The sequence below is a fragment of the Lytechinus variegatus genome, chromosome 4 (genome assembly GCF_018143015.1).
Source record: "Lytechinus variegatus isolate NC3 chromosome 4, Lvar_3.0, whole genome shotgun sequence".
In the NCBI taxonomy this organism is placed as follows: domain Eukaryota; kingdom Metazoa; phylum Echinodermata; class Echinoidea; order Temnopleuroida; family Toxopneustidae; genus Lytechinus; species Lytechinus variegatus.
In genome coordinates, this window is record NC_054743.1 from 60,509,239 (window position 1) to 60,532,241 (window position 23,003).

The 23,003-nt window shown below is 35.9% G+C and overlaps 1 protein-coding gene across 2 annotated transcripts in view; it reads left to right on the forward strand.

The window, feature by feature from the left end:
* LOC121414432 (putative glutamate synthase [NADPH]) overlaps nt 1-18,281 on the forward strand; it is a 56,005-nt gene extending 37,724 nt beyond the window's left edge. For both annotated transcript variants that reach the window (XM_041607607.1, XM_041607608.1), the window contains 10 exons: nt 7,936-8,113; nt 8,808-9,079; nt 9,276-9,398; nt 10,795-10,972; nt 11,554-11,829; nt 12,257-12,416; nt 12,794-12,957; nt 13,826-13,993; nt 15,064-15,334; nt 16,556-18,281. In XM_041607607.1, coding sequence (XP_041463541.1) covers nt 7,936-8,113; nt 8,808-9,079; nt 9,276-9,398; nt 10,795-10,972; nt 11,554-11,829; nt 12,257-12,416; nt 12,794-12,957; nt 13,826-13,993; nt 15,064-15,334; nt 16,556-16,746 — 1,981 coding nt within the window. In that variant the 3' untranslated portion in view covers nt 16,747-18,281. The remainder of the gene's footprint in view (nt 1-7,935; nt 8,114-8,807; nt 9,080-9,275; nt 9,399-10,794; nt 10,973-11,553; nt 11,830-12,256; nt 12,417-12,793; nt 12,958-13,825; nt 13,994-15,063; nt 15,335-16,555) is intronic.
* The last annotated feature ends 4,722 nt before the right edge of the window (nt 18,282-23,003 follow it).

Genomic DNA, 23,003 nt, shown 5'->3' on the forward strand with positions numbered 1-23,003 from the left:
CAATCTGGTCTGGAATAAAGACTTTAGGCTCATATGATTATTTTTTAAACAACCGGGTCTGGAATAAAGACTTTGTACTTATATTATAATTTTTTAAACAACCGGGTCTGGAATAAAGACTTTGGACTTATATTATCATTTTTGAAACAATCGGGTCTGGAATAAAGACTTTGGATTTATGTTATAATTTTTTAAACAACAGGGTCTGGAAAAAGACTTTGGATTTATATTATAATTTTTGAAACAACCGGGTCTGGTGAAAAGACTTTGGGCTCATATTATTATTTTTGAAACAACCGGGTCTGGAATAAAGACTTTGGATTTATATTATAATTTTTTAAACAACCGGGTCTGGAATAAAGACTTTAGGCTCATATGATTATTTTTTAAACAACCGGGTCTGGAAAAAGACTTTGGATTTATATTATAATTTTTGAAACAACCGGGTCTGGTGAAAAGACTTTGTACTTATATTATCATTTTTGAAACAATCGGGTCTGGAATAAAGACTTTAGGCTTATATGATTATATTTTAAACAACCGGGTCTGGAATAAAGACTTTGTACTTATATTATAATATTTGAAACAACCGGGTCTGGAATAAAGACTTTGGGCTCATATCATTATTTTTTAAACAACCGGGTCTGGAATAAAGACTTTGGATTTATATTATAATTTTTGAAACAACCGGGTCTGGAGAAAAGACTTTGGACTTATATTATCTTTTTGTAAACAATCGGGTCTGGAATAAAGACTTTGGATTTATATTATAATTTTTGAAACAACCGGGTCTGGAATAAAGACTTTGGATTTATATTATAATTTGTTAATTAACCGGGTCAGGAAAAGAGACTTTGCACTTTAGTGCTATATGAACGCATTACTATACGATTTTAGTTCAGAACGGATTTGCCAAAAATCCCTTCAAATTTATTACATTTGTGGGTAAAGTCATTATTACATTTGTGGGCGATCAAAAATTATTACATTTGTGGGTAAAGTGCATTATTACATTTGTGGGTGAAATTATTACATTTGTGGGTAAAGTGTTATTACATTTGTGGGCGTTATTACATTTGTGGGTAAAGTGTTATTACATTTGTGGGCGTTATTACATTTGTGGGCGTTATTACATTTGTGGGTGCAACAACCCCCCTAAATTTTTTGCCTTCTGCTGCCAATGCTCTTCCCCCCCCCCAAAAAAAAAAAAAATCACGACCAAGGGGAAAAAAAGAAAAAGGAAAGCAAAGGGTGAAATATATTTTGAATATTTTGTCGAAATCTATCACAAAATTGGATATTTGTTTTTAAAATGTCAAAATTTTGCTTGCTCGCAACTTTTTAAAAATTTCACATAAAACAGCATTTTCCCTGTGCCCCCCCCCCCCACTTTCAAGCAACTTCAATCCGCTGCTCCTATTTGTATGTTTATAGCTTCTCTTTTTGCAACCAATTTTAATGAAAATCAATAAGAAATTTCATACGTCATGAATTTGGGTTGTGATGATAATTTTTTTTTTTAATTGGACTTGGAAAAAAAAAACCTTTTCCATCTTCATCACGTGGTTCCTAAGTCTTCAATGTTCAATAGTTGGATTTCTTGAATGAAAACATCTGTTACACCAGTCCTGCAGATTGAAAAAATAGAGAAAGAAAATCAATTAAATTGTCATGATTTATAAAACAAATGTTTTAAGAAAAGTGAGACTATGCATAGGTATATATGTTTCTTCAACACATACCATTGGAAATCTTACTTCTAATTATAAAGTTGTACTTCTATAAAGCATATAACTTAAACATGTTCTCTGCAGTTTACATACCACTCTCCATTCTAACTACATGTACTCTTCGAAAAAATGACAGAGATTTCTTGTAAATATGAATATATAAATTAACATATGTAAATTATATGAATAGTCAGAATTAAAGTTGATGTGTTTTGTTGCACAGAATATTTTGATCTGTAATTAAAAACGACACTAACTATAATCTAGAAACAAAATTGAAATGGGTTTTTCAAAGGCAGGTCTATTTGTTGCCAAAAAATGTGAACAACCTCCATTATCAAAAATAATCACTAACTCACTCACTCATAACTGCTGTAGTTTGTATTTCTCTCTGTGGTCCAGGCACTGTTCTATTAGGCCTACTTCACCAATTATTTATCATCATCAATCACCTCCATGGAAATTGTCAAATTGCATCATCCTATTAGACAAAATGTAAAACCAAAAAAACATCGTAAATCTACAAATATGAAATATGAATATCACACTAAAGAATGAATAAAATGAATTTTATAAAATATAACTCATGAAAAATAAATATTGCTTTGTTTATAAACAAATAGGAAATAAAAAGGCAATTTAATTACTAGTAGATCAAGGACATGTCCTAATTTTATAAATTTGCCCAAAGTACATAACTTTTGACATTGGTTCTACTTTAGACTCGAGAGCCTGTATATTTAAGAAGTGTATGTTCCGTACAGATCCTACCTCTTTGTGGCTCAGGTTATTTTTATTTAATGTAAACATGGTTAACATTCAATGCATGTAATGTATCTGTAAATTTGAATGGGTTAGTTTAACTTTTATACCTGGATGAGAATCTGCAAAATGATGCATGCACTTATGATCATCATCTTGAACCATATAGGTAGACCTCTATACTGTTTTTCTTGTCCTTCAAACTCGACCTGTTTTTCTTTTTCTTCAAACTCAACCTGTTTGTGAAAGAAAAGAGAGTACAATAATAAGAAGTGATATTTTTCATGGCCGTATGTATAGGGGAGGGATTTGGGTAAGAGATGAAATGTGAAAACCTTCATCAAAAAAAGAATTGCATGACATCCTTCAATTTTATTTTAGAAAATGCACAAAACGGCCATAGGTAATATTGGTTACTTCTGGCCCTCGCTTTCTGAATTTTAGGTTTCTCTAAATTTTTTCAAATGTCTGCCCTCCCCCCAAAAAGAAACATCTGCATCTTTTTATTTCCGAATCTTATTTCATTTGACTTTAACATAATTTCATCTCATGCACTAGGTCTAGATCTATTTGTAAGAAAGTATAGATCTAGTCCAAGACTCAGAGCTGTGCAACAGCATTCGCGTATCTAAATTACTCGTAGGTCTAGATCTAGATAGTAACGATGGACTCTCGATCTATCTAGACCTAGAAAGTAAAGCTTTGGTTCTAAACTGAGATCTAGGCCTATATGGATTTGATGTCTTTTATTCCTGGCTAAAAGTTTAAACTTCATTGCCATTATTGACCAAGATTAGATCTAGTCCACTGACACTGACAGGCATACTCGTACATGTAAATGGAGTCGTTTAGGCCCAGACCTAGATCTAGGCCTAAATTACAGACCTAGATCATAAGCCCTGGGCCTGGGGTAAGTGTCGCGGGTTGGGAAAGTATAATTTAGATGACTCGATTTGAATTAGGTTGGCCTAGAATTAGAAAGCATCGAATAAAAGTGAAGTACCGTAGGCCTAGATCTAAGTCTAAAATAATATTAATAAGAAGCAACAGTAACACTAGGCCTAGATCCTCTGTTAACCAAGTTAGAAATTAGATCTAACGTTAGGCCTATCTAGATCTAGGTCCTAGATCTAGCCTATTGATAATAAGACAAACATGCATGCAGGGCAGCATATTATTTCGTATACAGGAATAACCGTCGTTTCTGGGGATTTATTCAACAATTTCTGACATTTTTTTACTATTCGTGAGTGAGCCAACACAGTTCAGCGGAACAACCAAAATAGAGAGACTGAAGCTTTTGGTCTAGGAGTCTAACTATAGACCCTATTTATAAATAATAAGTTAAAATGGGTGGGGGCTAAATGAAGAAGCCTGAAGTTATGCAAAATAAATTTGATATCTGAAACTGAAAGTGAGGATTGACACAATGACAGGCAATATATCTTCATCCACACTCCACTTCACAGTTTATTCCTGACTGGGTTTCGATCTACTGAAGATAGATGCAGATCTCCCTCTAGATCTAACGTTACAGTGTACAAAAAGAAGCTTCATTCTTCTTGCTTTAATCAATCGTGGGTTGGTCCTTGTTAATTGGAGGTGAACCAAACCGGCCCGAAATTCTCTCGATGCCCAATCGGCTAGGAGCCCGTACAAAATACATGTGGTTAACACAGCGGCATAACCGCAACACTGCAAGCAACATACAGGCTGCACTGGGCGACGATGACAATCTAACTTCAATTTCAAAGACCAAATTCTGCTTTCCTTTAACAGAAGAATGATAGTAAACTCTCTAATTTGGTAGAGAAATAACCTAAGATCACAAAATACAGTGGGAATATTTGTAAATAGTCCACTGAATTCATGTGGTTATATCAATTTATACGTACTCACCGGAGTGTTCGTAGGTCCATTTTTGTGTGGAAAGAAAAGTTTCAGAATGAATAAATTAGATGACGTAATGAGGTCAAATGAATAATTACTTCTGTAACACGATACCACTAGTATCGATGACAAAGAATCGGGGAAATCGCGTATTAATGACGCTCTTAGCCAATGACAAGGCCGGAATATGAATATATTTACGCTCATGAATGTCAATGGGGGCTTATTTTTGTCTTCAAATGATCGCGGTAGGCGGAGTCTAATCTCATTTGTTTTGTGCTGAACGCGCGCGCAGCTTTCGGTCTAGTAATATATTATAAGGTCTTTGATGAATTGTCTCCTGTGATTGCTCGAATCATCAACCTGTCATTCAGAAATGGCCACTTTCCAGATTCGCTTAAACAGGCAAATGTCAATCCTCTTTTGAAAAAACCTGGACTAGATCCTGAGGTGCTGAAAAACTACAGGCCGATAGCTAAACTGAAGTTCATTGGTAAGATAATTGAGCGGGCATGTGCTAAGCAGGTTCATGCTTATCTCTCATCCAATGATCTGTATGGCAAAACACAATCAGCTTATAGAAAGGACCATAGTGTTGTAACAGCTATGCTTCATATCTACAACGACCTCCTGCTAACGGCTGATAAGGGCAAGGAAGCACTTCTTGTGTTGGTTGATTACTCTTCTGCTTTTGACTGTATTAATCATGATGTTTTGCTATCTTGTCTGTCCTCCAGATATGGTTTTTCAGGTCTAGCATTGAACTGGTTCAACTCATATATTAGAAATCGTTCTCAGAGTGTAGTAATTGATTATGTGTCATCTGCACCAGTTTCGTTGTCAGATGGCGTACCTCAGGGTTCTGTAATGGGACCGCTGTGTTATATAATGTATACTGCTTCTCTAGAATCCATTATTGAGGAGCAAGGTATGAGCAGAATTGTATATGCAGATGATACCCAGTTATATATGATGTTCTCAGATAAGGACCGTAGTTCAATTATCCCTAGGATAGAGTCCTGTTTAGATGAAATTATGAATGGTTTGAAGTTGAATTCTGAGAAAACTGAAATCTTGCACATAACATCGCGTCACAGAAACTCAGATAATGTCTCAACTCTAAATGTTGCTGGTTCTATTATTCAGCCAGTCTCCAAGGCACGGGATCTAGGGGTAATTGTCGAGAATGAATTAGGAATGAAGTCCCATGTTAACAATATTTGTAGGGCTGCTGCAATTGGGTTACACAAAATTGGGAAAATGAGAAAATATCTTGATAGGAAAACAACAGAAAAATTAGTACCGTAAGTAACGGTGTATTAACCGCACCCGTGTATTAACCGCACCCCCAACTTTGGACTAAAAAAAAAAAAAAAAAATTCTCACATTTACATGCATATTTGAGGTACATGTACAAAGAAACAAAATCTAAGTTTTTAAGATTTCAAAGTATCCAAAGAGATTACCGGTATGCGGAAATATGCTGTTCTTGATCAATTCATCTACAAATGTTAGAAAGAAAGAACGGTCCCGGCCGACAATATTGGCAACTTATACACTCACTCACCTCACAGTCACAGTGTACACACACAGCACTGCCATTACATTGCAAACTACGATACAGTACCAGTCATGCCAGTACATCTTATCAAATTATGATCTGTGTCTTTCCCAGCATAGGAGGAAGAAACATTCACATTTTTTTGCATCACAATCTCACAATCACTTTCAGAAATTTGATGTTTTAGCATGAATTTTGGATACGGGATTACAGGAAGGTTCAAGAAACAAATAAATTGACATTCTTTCCAGTTGTTTTTTACGGCTTCGTGCCGTCTCTCTCGTGCGTGGTTTACATGGTATCTTATGAAAAGCAAACAGGAAGGAAAAAACAAGCTGGCGCGAAAAGGGACTTTGAATAGCGCCAGCTTAAGTCGCACTACAACCACATTACAACGCAATAATTAAGCTCACTCAACTCTCGCTCAGCAGTGACAAAATATTACCGAGTATGCTTGGCGTCTCTTTTAAATTAGCCAGGGAACTTCACTACTTTGAATCAAGAATAAAGTCAAAATTAGTGTCATGAAGGTGGGTGCGTTTGTTATGGACAATATTTGATTAAGATCATAATAATTGCTTCCCATTACCCTCGGCTCATACCTCTCTAATCGACATTGCCTGGGCGGCTACGCCCGGCCACTCGATGTGTTGTGATCTGGCAGACATTGTACATGTACGGGAGGGGTTACGGCGGGCTGGCTCAGACCCGTCACCGTGTATAAACCGCACCCCCGACTTTTGCTTCTATCCCGCCGAGAAAAAGGTGCGGTTAATACACCGTTACTTACGGTACATGCCTTCATCTTAAGTCACTTAGATAATAATAATAGTTTACTATTCGGAATACCGGAATCGCTTCTTGATAAATTACAACATATCCAAAATTCTGCTGCAAGACTTATAACTCGAAAAGGAAAATTCGAGCACATCTCCCCTATCTTATCTGACCTTCATTGGCTACCCATTCGATCAAGGATCATATATAAACTTCTCATATTAACATTCAAATGTATTCATGGTATTGCCCCTGCTTATCTTCAAGAACTTGTCCAGATTCATAAACCTAAGCGTAATCTCCGTTCTGGCTCACAAAATCTTCTCTCTGAAATTACTGTCAAGACCAAATCATATGGGGATCGGGCTTTCCAGAAAGCTGCACCAGCACAATGGAATTCTCTTCCATCGACATTAAGAAATATTACCCAGCTTGAGAAATTCAAAGTTCAATTAAAAACCCACCTTTTTCAGAATGTTTGATTTAGTCACACGTGCATAGAGACCTGTAGGTGTTATGCGTATTTAAGAAATGTACTATTATTATTAGTGATGAGCGCTCAGCTCAAAGAAACCGCGCCTTTTTAAACGTTGAGGACATTCTTCAATTTTCTGATTTTCAATTGGCAAAAGCAAAAACGGAAAAACGAAATCAGAAAGCGCATTCAATTTTCAATTTGTGAAAGCGAAAACGAAAAAACTAAATCAGAAAATGTGTTCAATTTTCGATTTCCAAAGCATAAAACGGAAAAACGAATTCAGAAAAGGTGTTTAATTCTCAATTTGTGAAACACAAAACAAAATTTTAAAATGTTTAATTTAATTTCTTAATTTTCACATGACAAAACGATAAATTGAATTGATAAAAGTTACTTATTTTTTCAATTTGCAGGAAAAACAATTTTAAGAAAACAGTAAAATGAAAAAACAGTTTGTTTCTCAATATTTTTATTTTTATATTTTCATTTCTGACCCAAATTATCAAAAAAACGACTGTTTTTCTGTTGTAACAATGAAAATACAAACGGTTTTCACTCAATATTCTGTTTTTGCTTTTTCCGTTTCGGAAACAGAAAAACGAATTATCCGCATGTACCTTGATTATGTGAAGGAATCGTACCACTTATGTTGTATTTTCTAAATAAAGTAGTGAATACATTCTGTACTATTTTGGGATTTTTTTTAACGCTTTTGTTCTATTTCTTCCTTTTTATAGTTGGAATGATTTCTATCCAAAGTGCAATACAGAGTCGGTTGTTCTTGAGCCTCTCGTCAAAGACATTGACATTACCTTCCTCAAAGAGAGTCTTGCTGAGTTCATCTCGTACACTGGGTCAAAGGTCGCAACCATGATACTAGACAATTGGGAAACGGAAAGCAAACGATTTGTAAAGGTGAGATTTCATCAAGTGCACTGTAGTGGAAACTAAGTTTAGGTTGATTTTAGGCCTGGCTCCAATGCTTAGCTTCAAAAAGAGAGACCTGCACTTATGTGTACATGTATTTGAAATTGACAACCAAAGCGATATAGTTTTAATTCATTCTGAAGGAAATTTAAAAAATACATGTGTTGTTTTATTGCTAAATATTAAAATTGAATGTTTTCTTAATTTCATAATTGATAAATGAATAGGTTATAAACAAGATATATTAGTAGTCAGTTTGCATTGTTTAGAGCCCTGTAAAATACCCATTCACTAGAATGTTACCACTTATTCAGCGTTTCAGATTTAGGCAGTAGGTCGTGAAAAGTAGCCACCGAAAGGAAGGAATGAATTTTTGCCTGCTTGAAGAGTAGTGAAGTAAAATCGATTGGGAAAAAGTTACAAGATCTTCCCTTAAGAATACTTTATAGAGAGTTCTCTGAAAGATATGAAAGGTAGGAAAAAGGCAGAGTTTCTTCAGAATGGCCTCGTCAATATAATTGATAATAATGAGAATAATGTCATATTTACCAAGGGTAGTCACTTCAGTTCCAAAGACTCTTCTTCCAGCAGGTCCTGCTTAACATGCTAATGCCAGTGTCTTTACCAATGGCCACACCCCCAGTATATGAAAGTAAACAAAGATTACATCCCCACTGCTTAGGTCTTCCCCAATGAATACCGTAGAGCTCTCCGAGAGAAGAAAGCCAAGGCACTTGCAGAGGAGAAAGCCAGGAAGGAGGCGGAGCTTCTGCAGAATGGCCTAGCAAATGGCACCAATGGCCACTCCTCCAATGGTGAACTGACCAATGGTGTGAATGGATCGGGAGATGGAAGGCATGTGAAGGAGGAGCCCAAGGTGATAGATATCGAGTCAACGATCCCAGACGTTGAACAGGAGAAGAAGACCATTCAGAGGGTCTTAGACAAGACCAGGTTAGCAAATAAACTAAGCATATAACAGAAATAAAGATATCAAAGATTATAAAAGACAACCACAAATTGCTGTTTACCTTCTGTGCACAGGTCACTGCCAGGGATTTTTAGCTGTGTATTCAGATGTTTTCCTTGAGTGAAGTGTTTGCACAGCAAACTATTAAACATATGCCCATTCTTGGATTTTCATTTTCAGAGGCTTTGTCAAGTATGGAAGAAACAACGACCAGTACCGTAGTGTGGAGGTTCGTATGAAGGACTGGGGTGAGATCTACAACCACCGAGGAGTCAAGAAACAACTCAAAGTACAGGCAGCAAGGTGGGGCAAACTAGATTTTTTTTATATTAATATTCAGCTTTTTATGTAGCACTCTATACATCAGTGCATTGTCTCTAAGCACTTCACAGATATACATTATAATTATAATCACTACCTTGGTCATTGGATCTTGCTTGCCTGCACAAATTGCCTGCCCTTTCTCCTGTCACTGCCGATCATTCCAATAAGAGTTTGCTGCTACATGTAGGCATACTCTTGGTCGTCCACATCCCACATGTACATGGTACCCATTTAACACCTGGTTGGAGAGTGGTCAAGTGTTGATTGATGGCTTGCCAAAAGATGCTCATACTGTGGTGTAATCATCAATGTTACAAGAGCTCATCCCTTGAACTGTGATAAAATTATCCACACAACACCTAAACAGTAACATTTGACTACATGTAGTGAGAGCGAGTCTCATTCGACAATTAACCCATGGAACTGCAGGGGACTGTTTCATCAACATTTTTGTCTGACAAGTTGTCAGATTTGACATCTTTCCTTGATTCTGATTGGCTGAGAGGCACTGTTAGTATAGTAACTGTCGGATAAAATGGGACTTGTCGAATAAAACGTCCGACAAGTCCTTTCATGAAACGCTCCCCTGGAGTGATAAGTCTAGGACACAATGGGGAAACTAACTTACAAGTTCACTAAAGATTTTTTTTATGTTACTGATAACCCTTTACAAGGATTATATTGCAATTATTTGAATTCTGTTTTGTTTTTGTTTTTAAATAATGCATTATATGTGGGGCCCGTCTTGACGAGCACTTGATTGTGCTATTATCTGGGGCCGTTTCATAAAGCTGTTCGTAAGTTAAGAGAAACTATAAGAACGACTGATGATCCTTTCTTGTATGCGCTTAAACATCGCCAATGAATACATGTATACCATTTTCTACAAGAAAGGATCACCAGTCGTTCTTACAGTCTCTCTTGCGAACAGCTTTATGAAACACCCACCTGGGGGCCATTTCATAAAGCTGTTCGTAAGTTAAGAGCGACTTTAAGAACGACTGGTGATCCTATACCATTGCTAATAAGTATACCATTGATCATAATAAAGGATCACCAGTCATTCTTAAAGTCGCTCTTAACTTACGAACAGCTTTATGAAACAACCCCCGGGTCCCATAGACCATTTATGTTTCATACATGTACAGGGTATGTATGCAATGCAATTGTTTCATAACATGTAAACATGTGAATATTGTTGGTAAATAAATGAATCAAATAACAAATCAATTTTTTATGTCAGCACAACTCAAACGATGAGTTAGCTGAGAAAGTGGCAAATTGACCTGAAGTGAACTATTTTTCCTCGTGTTTTCCACACCTCAAGCTTTATTCCTCATGTTTTCCACCTCTCTTCTGCTTCTAATGATCGCAGGTGCATGGACTGCGGGACGCCGTTCTGTCAGGCGCACACTGGATGTCCGCTAGGTAACATCATCCCCTCCTGGAACGATCTCGTCTTTAAGGATCAATGGAAGGACGCCCTCGAGAGGCTCCTAGTGACCAACAACTTCCCAGAGTTCACGGGTAGATGCTGTCCTGCTCCCTGCGAGGTGAGTGATCACTCAAAAATTTTTGTGTCTATTTACAATGATGAAGCAATTTTCAATCAAGGCGGTTGTTATTTATTTTTATTTTTTATTCATTATTGTTATTATTTATTAATATTATTTTTTTGGGGGGGTGGCAGCTGCTTCCCATCTGTATTATTTTTTTTTTTTGGGGGGGGGGGGTGGGGAGGGAGTTGCAGCTACTTCACATCTGGTATATATGTACCAGTAAATAATCATGCTATCAGGAGTATCAGCAAAGCATTTTCAATGGCTATATCATGCATTTATATTTGCTGCTTGTTATTTTTCAAACTTTTTTTAAATAGATGAGTCTTTAATACATCATTTGATAAGATATGACCTAGTAGATTTTCTTAGTTCGGGAAGCTCAATCAGGAATATTGTTTTCTCACTGGAAATATTCCATCATTTGATATGCTCATTGATGATTTAGCTATTGAATAGCATACATGAAGAAAAGAAATATTATTATTATCATTGTCATATAACTTCAAAATAATAATGCAATTGGTGACTAAAGAATATGAAGAGTAAAATCCAAACTTCATTTTTTCATGCAGGGAGCCTGTGTGCTAGGCATCAATGCTCCACCTGTCACCATCAAGAACATAGAGTGCGCCATCATTGACCACGCCTTCGAGCAGGGATGGATCCGCCCCGAGCCCCCTCTCCATCGGACAGGCAAGAAAGTAGCTGTCATTGGTAGTGGACCGTCCGGTCTGGCCGGAGCCGCTCAGCTCAACAAGGCCGGTCATCAAGTGACCGTCTACGAGAGGAATGACCGATGCGGTGGCCTACTGATGTATGGAATTCCAACGATGAAGATGGACAAGAGTGTAAGAGAGAAATTTAATTTTTCATACTTAGAAATATTTCAAATTTCATTTTTATTATTACATTTATTTTAATCATTTTGTACAATCCAACCTTACATATCCCTTGGGTGTTGGCACTTGTGTATAAAAATTATTATAAAACGGTGATTTGGATCCTAATCAAGTGATTGGCTGAAATTAATTACTTGAATGGTCATTTATTTTTAGCTAACAGGAAAATTAAATAATGACTGGTACTAATAATTGCCAGTTATATTGACCGATCATGGTTTTAAGATGAGGATGCTTGATGAAATAACAAGGATCCTTATCACTCTCTTGGAAAACATACAATTCACATCTTATTGCTTAGGCAATATAATAATGATGTCTTGTGTCTTTCGGTTTCACGTGTAAGAGACGTATTCATTCTAATTTACGTTTGCAGGCTGTTGAACGAAGAATAAAGCTCATGGAAGATGAAGGAGTGACGTTTGTGACCAATGCCGAGATAGGAAAGAATGTCAACGGCTGGGATCTGATGAAGGAGAATGATGCCGTCTTACTGTGCATGGGGTCAACCAGGCCTAGAGATCTGCCAATACCAGGTGGGTTGGTGATATTGGAGTTGATGATGATGTTGATGATAATGATGGTGGTGGTGGTGGTTATGATGATGAATAATAATGATGATCATGATCATGATGATAGTGATGATGATGATGATGATGATGATGAAGAAGATAATGATGATGGTGATGATGATGACGATGATGATGATAATGATGATGATGATTATAATTGGTGATAAGGATGATGAAATTGATGATTATGGCGTTGGTTGTGGAGTTGATGATGATGATGGTGGTGCTAGTGATGATGGAGTTGATGATGATGACCCTGGTTGTGGTGGATTTGATGATGATGATGACAATGGTGGTAATTCTAATATGGAGAAGATCTTAAACTTATTCCCATCATCCAGGCCGTGACCTCAGTGGAATCAAGTACGCTATGCAGTTCCTTGAACCCTGGCAGAAAAGACAGATGGGTAACCAGTCTGATTACATTGACGCAAAGGGCAAGGATATTGTTATCATTGGAGGAGGTGATACCGGTGTGGATTGTATTGGCACTTCACTCAGGATGGTAAGTGATGGTGAAGATGATGATAATGGCATGGTGATGGTGGTGGTGATTATGATAGTGGTGATGGAGGTGGTGATGGTGATGGTGCTGGTGATTATGATAGTGGTGATGGAGGTGGTGATGGTGATGTTGGTGATAACATAAGATTTTGATGACAATGAGAATGATGGCTCCAACATTGATTGTGACGGGAATGATGCTACTGCTGATGATGGTGGTGGTGATGATTATTGTAATGGCAATCGTGACAGGCATGATGATCTTGGAGGGTGTAGGATGCAATTACTCCTTTCATATGTTGCGATGGCAACTTATTACTATGGCAATGCTTTATGTCATCAGAAGTGATGATTTGATGAAGATGCTGGCTGAATACGGGTCTGGATAGATGAATATTCCTTTGCATGTATTCAAATCTGTGAATTGCGTGAAATAGTATATAAACAAACGTACAATATTACCAAACATTTTCAAAATGATACTCTATTATACATTTTCCTGAATGTCACTCTTGACTGATAATGGACTCATGATACAATGTGTTGAATCTTAACCCTCTGTGTGCTGATGTTGCAATCTTGCACATTCTTACAATTAAATTCCCATACAGTACCTTTAAATTAGATAGGCTAATAAAAGGAAATAGTTCTTGGATAATATCTGTATACATGTATTAATAATAATTTTAAATCAATGGTGCAATATGGAAATCTTGAATTAAAAGAAAATAACATGGAAACAATTGTCATTTTTATCCCCCCCAAAATAATTCAGCGTGCAAAAAGAGTTAATGTATTTTAATTTGATAGGAATAGACAAAAAAATGATCACTGACTTCTTCCTTTTTTTTTCATCCATTTCTTGCAAGGATGCCAAGTCAATCACCACCTTTGAGATCTTGACGGAGCCCCCTCCAAGCCGAGCTTCTAACAACCCCTGGCCAACGTGGCCTCGTATCCTCAGAGTAGATTACGGTCACTCGGAGGTCAAACTAAAACACGGACAGGACCCAAGACACTTTGAGATACTCAGTGAGGTAAGTCAAAGTCAAGGTTATTTGTGGTAACCTCACTGATTATTGTAAACCTGACAACTTACAACTTATTGCTTATTCAAATTTTACCGCCCCCCCCAAAAAAAAAGATAATGATAAATTAATCAATAAATAGATACATAAATAAGATTAAAAAATAAAGTTAAAAGATTAAAAGATAATTGAATTGAAAATAAAAAATATATAGTCAAATGAATGAAATGAAATTAATCAATTTTGAAGATAGTTGAATCTGCAACCTACATGTAACCCTAATTTTCATAATTCTTCTACATATTCAAAGTGCTAAATGTTAATAATAAAAGAATGGTGAAGTATAACTTCATCCAGAAAACAGGCCAGTTTCAACTCCTTTCAATCTCTTGCCCCCTGTCTTTGGAACAAACTCCCTCCATCTCTTCGAAACCTCTCTTTTCTTAACTTCTTCAAAAAACATCTAAAAACACACTTATATAACCATAAACCTTAACTTGTCCCATGCAATTAACAGCGCTTTGTATCCTCTAGAAAAAGCGCTATATAAATCCAATTATTATTATTATCTGTATCATTGGCTGATATCATGACGTACCTTCATCTTCCATTTTAGAGGTTTGTGCATGCCCATTGCTCAGAGTTAGTTTGGATATATTATGAAGTCTCAGCCATAAGAATATAAGAAATGAATAAATTTATCTGTTATGGCAATCGACAGATAAACCTTTTCTTGGGGGGGCTAAGCCTTTACAGACAACCTGTACTTTTTGTAAATTTGAATTATGTAGTCTGAAGTGATTGTGAATGGATGTTTGTACAATAAAAAAAAAAACCAAGAGGGTGTTTCATGAAAGTTGTCATCTGTGACCAACCAATCACCTACATGTATAAATGACAATGTCAGCCAAATCATTGGTTTTGATTGACTGAGAAACACTGGCCTCCAACTGTTAGTATGTAAAACTGTCATAGCTAACAATTTAGTCAGAGTTGACAACTTTCATGAAACACCCACCTGGAGTATGCTATCAAGCAAGGAAGGGATTTCAAGAATTAATTTGATATCAATCCTGCAGGAGTTCCTTGATGACGGCCAAGGTAACGTGTCAGGAATCCGGACCATCCAGATCAAATGGACCAAGGACGCAACTGGACGCTTTAGTATGGAGAAGATCCCTGGAACCGAGAAGATCTTCAAGGCAGACCTGGTCCTGCTTGCCATGGGCTTCCTTGGACCGGAACAGAGCCTGATTGAGGAGCTAGGAGTGGACCAGGATCCGAGATCCAACATCCAGACCCCGAACGGGAAGTACCACACCAGTCTCGACAAGGTCTACGCTGCTGGAGGTAAGTCTAAATGGTTGAATTTTCTTTTCACTTTCATGAAAATACCAGACCTTGAACCAATTCAAGGCCTTAAAAGGCCATAGCTGTAGGTGAATGGCTGTTATTTCCCTCTCATTGTCCTTGGAGATGTGTTGACCCTCTCCCCATTTTTTTTATTATTATGTTAGGATGGGATCGGTTATTATTGGAAGGGAAGCGTAATGAAGAAACTTGAAGAAAAATTTACAGTTCATAATCTCAAAGTATTGAATTATCAATATTCAGCTACAGTTCGAAGTACATGGAGATTCAGAGTATATCAGGAGACGATGAATATAATAGTTTCGAAGTTTATGATTAAGATTCAGAGTGACGTTAAAATAATATTCGATGGACGTCTAAGTCATGAAGTCAGTCAGTCTACATGAGTGTGGGTCTGGTATTCGATAGTTGGTGTTCTCTATTCTATCTCTAATAATCAAGACGTCTTAGTTATATCATTAGTTTTGGGGGTGTACCAATTAAGGTGGGAGTAATCTAAACTTGATCTGATTGGTCTTCAAGTAGTTGTCTATCAAACTTTCTCTGGTATAAGGGAGGGGTGTGGTGATGCTCTGTGCAAGTGACTGGGGCTGTAAGTGTGAGTCATACTTCTTCCATGAAGTTAGCTGACGTCACTGAGGGTTGGTCTTTTTTATGGTCAAGTATTAGGAGTTAAATGGTAGTGGGGGTTTGGGAATTCTTAGATGACATTGGGGGAGTTTGTAAACAAGTGAAGGTGAATGACTAAAAGGATAACAGGAAGTTAAATACATACTACATAACACTATCAACAAAATTTTATCTGATGTAATATATATAAATGTTCTGTATCATTATGCAAAAGTGGCCTCCTCGTTTGGTATCTTGTCAAAGGTCTGTGTCACGTCTTATGACAAGAATCTCGCTATTAAGGCACAACGCATCTTTTCCTGCATTTCTCATTGTTTTGTTTAGGATAAATTGTGAGAATTGGTATAAATGAAAGGCAACTTGCAAGATTCCTACGGGAAAAACGTAGCTCTGAATTTTTGACAAGATTCCTAAAATAATAACAAATTTAAGGTCTGAGATACACAATCATTGCATAGTAAAATGAGGATGATGTACAGGGTGTAGCAAAAAAATGAAACAACTACAACAGCATGTCTTATAGTCATGTCATTTTACAACGATCAATTGACTATACTTTTCATTACTCAGATTGTCGCCGGGGCCAGTCCCTGGTCGTGCATGCCATCAACGAAGGTCGCCAGGCAGCTAGGCAGATAGACCTGGACCTGATGGGATCTACCAGCCTAGCTGGACCTGGAGGGGTGGTCTACACACCCGGAACCAAGCTGTCCAACTGCAAGGATAAGCTGTACCAGCCAATCATCGAGGCCATGGCGTAATCAACCACCAGATGATACCATATAGAGAGGTTTTATGCGTCTCTGTCCAGTCGAACGCACAAGAGAAACCTTTTGTGGAAACCGAACAACCCAGTTTTGGACTCCAAGTGCTCCTATCATCACTAGGGCCCAGTAAATAATCACCAATTTAAAACAGCAATTCTGATTGGTTCCTAGTCAGTCTACCGAGCAAAATGTGCATGCAACGGTATTCTTGATAGGCCATTGATTACTCGCTGACCTTCGTGTCATGGGGCCGTGGGGAGCGTTTCAGGAAAGGACTGGATGTTTATCCAACAAAAGGTGTTTTGTCCGAGGGTTAACTTTGAAATTGTCCTTCCCACCCAATCAAAATCAAGGAAACTTATCAGTTCTGACAACTTGTGTTGATGAACTGCTCTCCGTGATTCTGTTAAGTGCTTGGATATTTCATCCTCTCCTCTCAAGATCTGTTCATTGGCTGGGGGAGAGAAGGGAGGAAAGGAGGGAGATATTATGCGAAGCCATTCAAGCCTTTATTTTATACACTTTTTGAGGTGAAACGGTGACTCGTCGGTTTAGTCTTGTCATTTGAAGCTGCCAGTCGCTGTTCAGATTTTCCACATAGACACTGAAGTATTGATTTATGGGTCCCACTTACCAATTGGACTAGGGGAGTGTACATGTATTTCAGACTGACTAAGGTTGAGTCCAAAAACCTGACTGAGCAGTTAGCTGTCATTGCTTCATGATTTTGCTCATCTAAGAAACCTTACAAACCTGTTCATATTAGAAGGAAGAGGCTGATGACCTCCAAATGTTTTAAGCCATTCCTAGTCAAATTATGTACATGCATCTGTACTACAGTGTGTGCTCATGAGAAGCAATGACGGAATATCTCTGTCTTGGAATGTAAGGTACAACTTACAAGTGGGGTTAACTCAGGGGGCTTTTCCTACTCTTAGACTTACATTAGGTAATGTACATAGGCTTTCCAGCTCATGTGCTAGAAACACAAGATGTATTTCATGGAATAAAAAATACTCATAAAATACATCAATTTTAGTTTATATGATTGACAAGAGGAGTTTGAATTGTTTGTGCTGATATTTGGGCAAGCGAATCCCTTGAAATATGTGTACTTACTCGGCGTGTCAGAAGTTTAAAAAAAAATTCTGTAATGAATGAGGGATCAAGTGTCTTCTTTATCTCTTCTATATCTTTAAGTTACCATATGCAGGCAACTGTGTGCAAAATCATGTTCATTTTTCTTAAAAATCATTGATCCATATTATCTATCATCTTATCATCAATCTGTAATATCACCTTTCACAAGTAACAGTGTCTGCCCATGAATGTGTTATCTTTGGGTGCTGAAGTATTATGCCAGTGCAATCTCTGATGTTTAATTTTGATACCTTTTGTCATTATGCTTTCCAATTTTGTAATGAATCTTGACTATTTTGTTTTTTTATTATCCCACCAGTAGTCATATTTCTCCTTTTTATCCTGTGATTTGATAGAGTTCTGGGGTCCGTTGCAGAAAGAGTTGCGTTTAAACGCAAGTCAAAAAAATCAATCGCAAGTCCCAAATGCGCTCTGTTGGTTGGTTGGTTGAAAATCAAGTTGCGTGTGATTTTTTTTAGTTGCGATTGATTGCAACTCTTTCTGCAACAGGCCCCTGTCCTTTTTTTTTAATATACCTGTGATTTGCTATTGAAATCCAAAATGAATTTTTAAACACCAATGTTGGAAAGGTTATTTGCAGAAGCATGTTTTTAAGACACTTGACTCTGGCTTACTTATTCTGGTACTAATTGCTACATGTACTTGGAATTTTTTAATCGAAATCATGTTTTATTCATTGAAGAATTTGCACATGGATGCACATTAAGTGAATGTTTGATGGACATTTAAGTATAAAAGTGTACTTTGTGCTTTGATTTTACCTCAAGTGTTCCTAAAAATACTAGTTGAGAAGAGTTTTTGTCACCTCTTTTCTAATTTTTTAATGTTTTATCACCTACATGTATTAACATATCCATATTCTTATTTTTATTCCATCCATTCTTCTTCATTTTGATATAGTATTTGCGTTATTCTATAAATGGGAATCATAATACTACATCAGATTTTAAAATTTGAAACAACTTTTTATGAAAAGTAAAATTGTAGATGTGTAGCAGTGATATATCTTAAGAATTTTACAAATTACATTGGGCTCATCCTTTTAAGTGCTTCATACTTCAAAAAGTTTAATGATGTTTAACAGTCTATGATATCTGTGTTATGGAGAAATAATCCTAGGGTATTAAACCTAAGATTTTGTGGATTTGAGTATAACTTTGAATATATTTTTTCATATGTTGAAAATTAATGTTTCTGTATCTTGTTGGTTTGTTTTGATGCTGTGTACATGTACATGTATTTCTTTATGTAAATTCATATTATAACATTTGAAAAGAGAGTATTGTAATATACTCAATGTGTGTGTACTATACATATACAACTTCTTTTCATCCATGACGAGCTACTGCACTAAAAAAATTGAGCTTTTCAGAATAGAGAATGGAAGTTATATATGTTTTTATTTTAATCACCTTAATTATGCCTCAAAATTGTATCTGTATACTCCAATTTTGCCTGTAAATTTATTGAGTACATGTGGAAGTGATAAATTCTTTTGGTGTGATTTAAATTGAAATCAAATGCTGCCATACATGTGTTTTCTGGAGGTTATTGATGCACTGTATGTTACTTATAAAATTATGTAATATCCTGAAAAATTATTCATCAAGCCTGCTTTTTATTTTACATCATGAACTTAGACAAATGCTGATTATGTATAACACATGATTTTTTTTTTAGAATGTGTTTCTTCGTAGTTTTATGAACAGTCACAGGTTAGGGACTTAAGCAATAGATGACAAAAGAATATCAAATCACATTCAGGGAATTCAAAAGAATTGATTTATATTTTATAGACATGGTGAAGACTAGTGCTGTCAATCACTAAATACTCTTTACAGAGCTGCCTTGTAGTACGGATTTCCCATATTTAGTACTGAAAAATGAGAAGAATACCAATGGTTTCATGCAAAATACTGATTTCTAAAGTTCAGTTTTATGTGTTGTCCTATGGAATTTCTTTGAAAATACTGATTTCCTTACCAAAGTTTTCAGCTGATTTTCAGCTTGTAAAATACTGAAATGTTCTTGTTCAGGTTGGCAGCTTTGCAACTTACATTATTTATCAGCTCCTGAAAACAACATGTATGTCAACTTTATTATACAATATTATAGAAAAATCAATGAAATATGTACCTTCCTGTTAGGTGTATTTAATCAAATCAAAATTTTGATACTTGTAATTAATTTAAAAGTAAAATAAATCAAAGGAAAAGAATTTTTGATAAGATTTTTTCCAGCAAATCTTCATTATAGCACTTTTGGTGTCCAAAACAGTTTAAGGTCAATATTCTTGTTACATCTATTGGACAAATTTTTTAACATGTTTTTTAACTGAAAAATGTGCTTTTTAATCCCTTGTTGATATGTAATACTAGATGATTGTCTTCATAATTTTTTAAATGTGTGAGGATGTGCCTATTTCGTTGCATTTTTTTATAGTTCCAAATACATTGACGTAAGTTTGTGAAGCGTTTCGGTGTTTGTGTTGATGTATCCCTACCAATAAATATGTTTGTGGATACATGTATTTGATCTTTGATAATTAATGATCTTTATGACATCGGTGTTGCTTTTTTCATGTGGAAATGAAAACAAAATGTTTTTAATCACAAAACACCTGAAATAATATAAACCTTCATAATATTGTCATCAGATGTTTATGTCCTTGTGAATATTTTTCTCAAAACTTACAATATTTAAAGCCAAGGTCGTGTAACCACAGTAAACACAAAATAATTGGCCTTTATCATTTATTGGTCAGAAATAAGATGAAGTGTTTAGATTAGTGGCTGAGTTATGATGTAAATTGTTGAAATAAATTTGTAGGCTTTATGGAGTAAAGAGGTTGAAGCAACGTAAACCAATTTTATTGTTTGGTTTTCTTTATTTTGTTTGGACCTCATGATAGTGGAAAATGACTTATCTCATTTATATGCTTAGCCATTTCTTTTCTTTTTTGAAAATGATAAAATGCTGTATCATTTGGAAGTTTGCAGTGATTTGAAAATTTGACAGATATCCCCAAATGTTGTTCAGGTCATAGGAAACTAAGGAATTTGAAAAATAGCCCAAATGAATTGATTAATGTACACCCAAGTACATTAGTTTGCTTCTTCTCTGACGTTCAATAAATTATTTATTGCACTTGTTTGTAGGTTTGTATACCACAGTTAATGGTAGCAACAGAAAGACAATATACTTTTGTTTTGTATTATAACAATGTCATGTTGTTCGGTTTGTGGTCACCTCATAAAATATATCTCATCCTTGCCATTGACATAAATTAAAAGATCACATTATGGCCACAACCTAATTGAGTATCACATGAATCTTGAAGTAAATCAGTATTAAAGTTATAATGCTTCGAATATTTTTTTAAAATTTAGCACGACAATATCCATATTAGATGAGCCTTTATGCAATGTGTATGCAGTGAAAATCAATGAGGATATACGCACCGTTTACCAGATGAATACGCATGATTTATGCAGATGAACGTTCATGAAGGTGTTGGAATATGCATAGAGGAATTACACAGAAATATGAGTTTATTTGGTGAATATGCATTATGCTATGTAATGATTATGCTACGTGATTATGCAACAGTGTGTTAGATGAATATCCATGAAGGTTTAGACAAGTGCATGAATATGCATAAAGATTGACATAAAAATATTTTGAATGATATTGTACCTGTAGGGTTTTCACATTGTAATGTTGATTTGTTTCTTCCTTTCCAAAAGCTGTATCCAACAGAGTTTTGTTGTTAAAAAGTTGACTCTCAACACTGTTCTTGTTTACTTGTTTCTTTCATGGGAACTCAATATTGGGATAAACATGTGAAGTAAAAGACATCAATGTTGTTTCTTTACTCTACAAATTGCTATGGCAAGCCTTCATTTCAAAATAAACCCTCCTGTCAAGATAGTGTATGAATTTAAATAATTTGCCCATTGTTGCTCATTGTAACAAAAAAAAGAATTAATTACAAAATTAACTTGGTTCAAATTTTAATCCAAAGTCTGAATTTTAAACACCTGTTTATATGCCTGTGAATTGTCTCATGAACATTGTATTTTTTGATGGACTTATTTTGAATATTGAACTGTATACTAAGAATAATGTTGCTGTTGAAATTGTATTGTGTATAGCAATAAATATGGTATTATTCAAAACCATGATTGTGATACTAGCTGTGTATGTATGATGTAAATGTGTGTGAATATATCCTTTTAGACAGTGTGTCCACTTAGTTTCCACCCTTTCATTTGATATAGTTATGACATTTGCTGGTCAATATTTTGTCATAGTCTCATATCCATTCATTTCCTTTAATAGTGGGGCGTTGTGGTCTAGCGGTTATAACTGCCTTCTTTAAGTATGAAGGACATGGGTTCAATTCTCAGCCGTGGTATGTTTTCCTTCAGCAAAAAATTACCCATATTTGTGCTGCACTCAACCCAGGAAAGGAGAATGGGTACCCGGTAGGAAGAAATTACTCAAATGCTTGAGCGCCTGTATAGGCAGCCAGCTACAGCCAAGGTAATAATAGTATGTAAATCCAGCTATTACTATTATCATTATTATGCCTCAAAGATAAAAATTAAATGAAAGTAAGTTTGAAAGTCAAGCTGAATGGAATAAGGACAACAAACATAGGATTTTCTTATCAAATGATCTTATTTCCCTATATCATATTTTATAAATATTAATAATTTTAGTTATTTTCCAAATCACTGCTGCTATTTTGAATTGTGTAATGCAGGTGAGACTGACATATACAGTCATGATCATCCAGAAAAGTACAGTCCACAGCATTGCTGTATCATTGTACTTGTAGAATTGTGCAGGAGTATGTACAGTGCTGTTAAAAAGAATCTGAAGCTCGGGATGCTCCAGGCTGAATACATGTATATTTATAAATAAATAGAGTCAAATATATTGCTGTACACATGTATGACCAAATTATTTTCAAACACCCCCTAAAAGAGGTTTTTCTCTGTGTGCAAAATGACCCCCAAACAAGTTTTTTGCGGGCTAGTTCGTTTACACATTTTAGCCCCTATAAACAACTGGTGTCGCCAGAC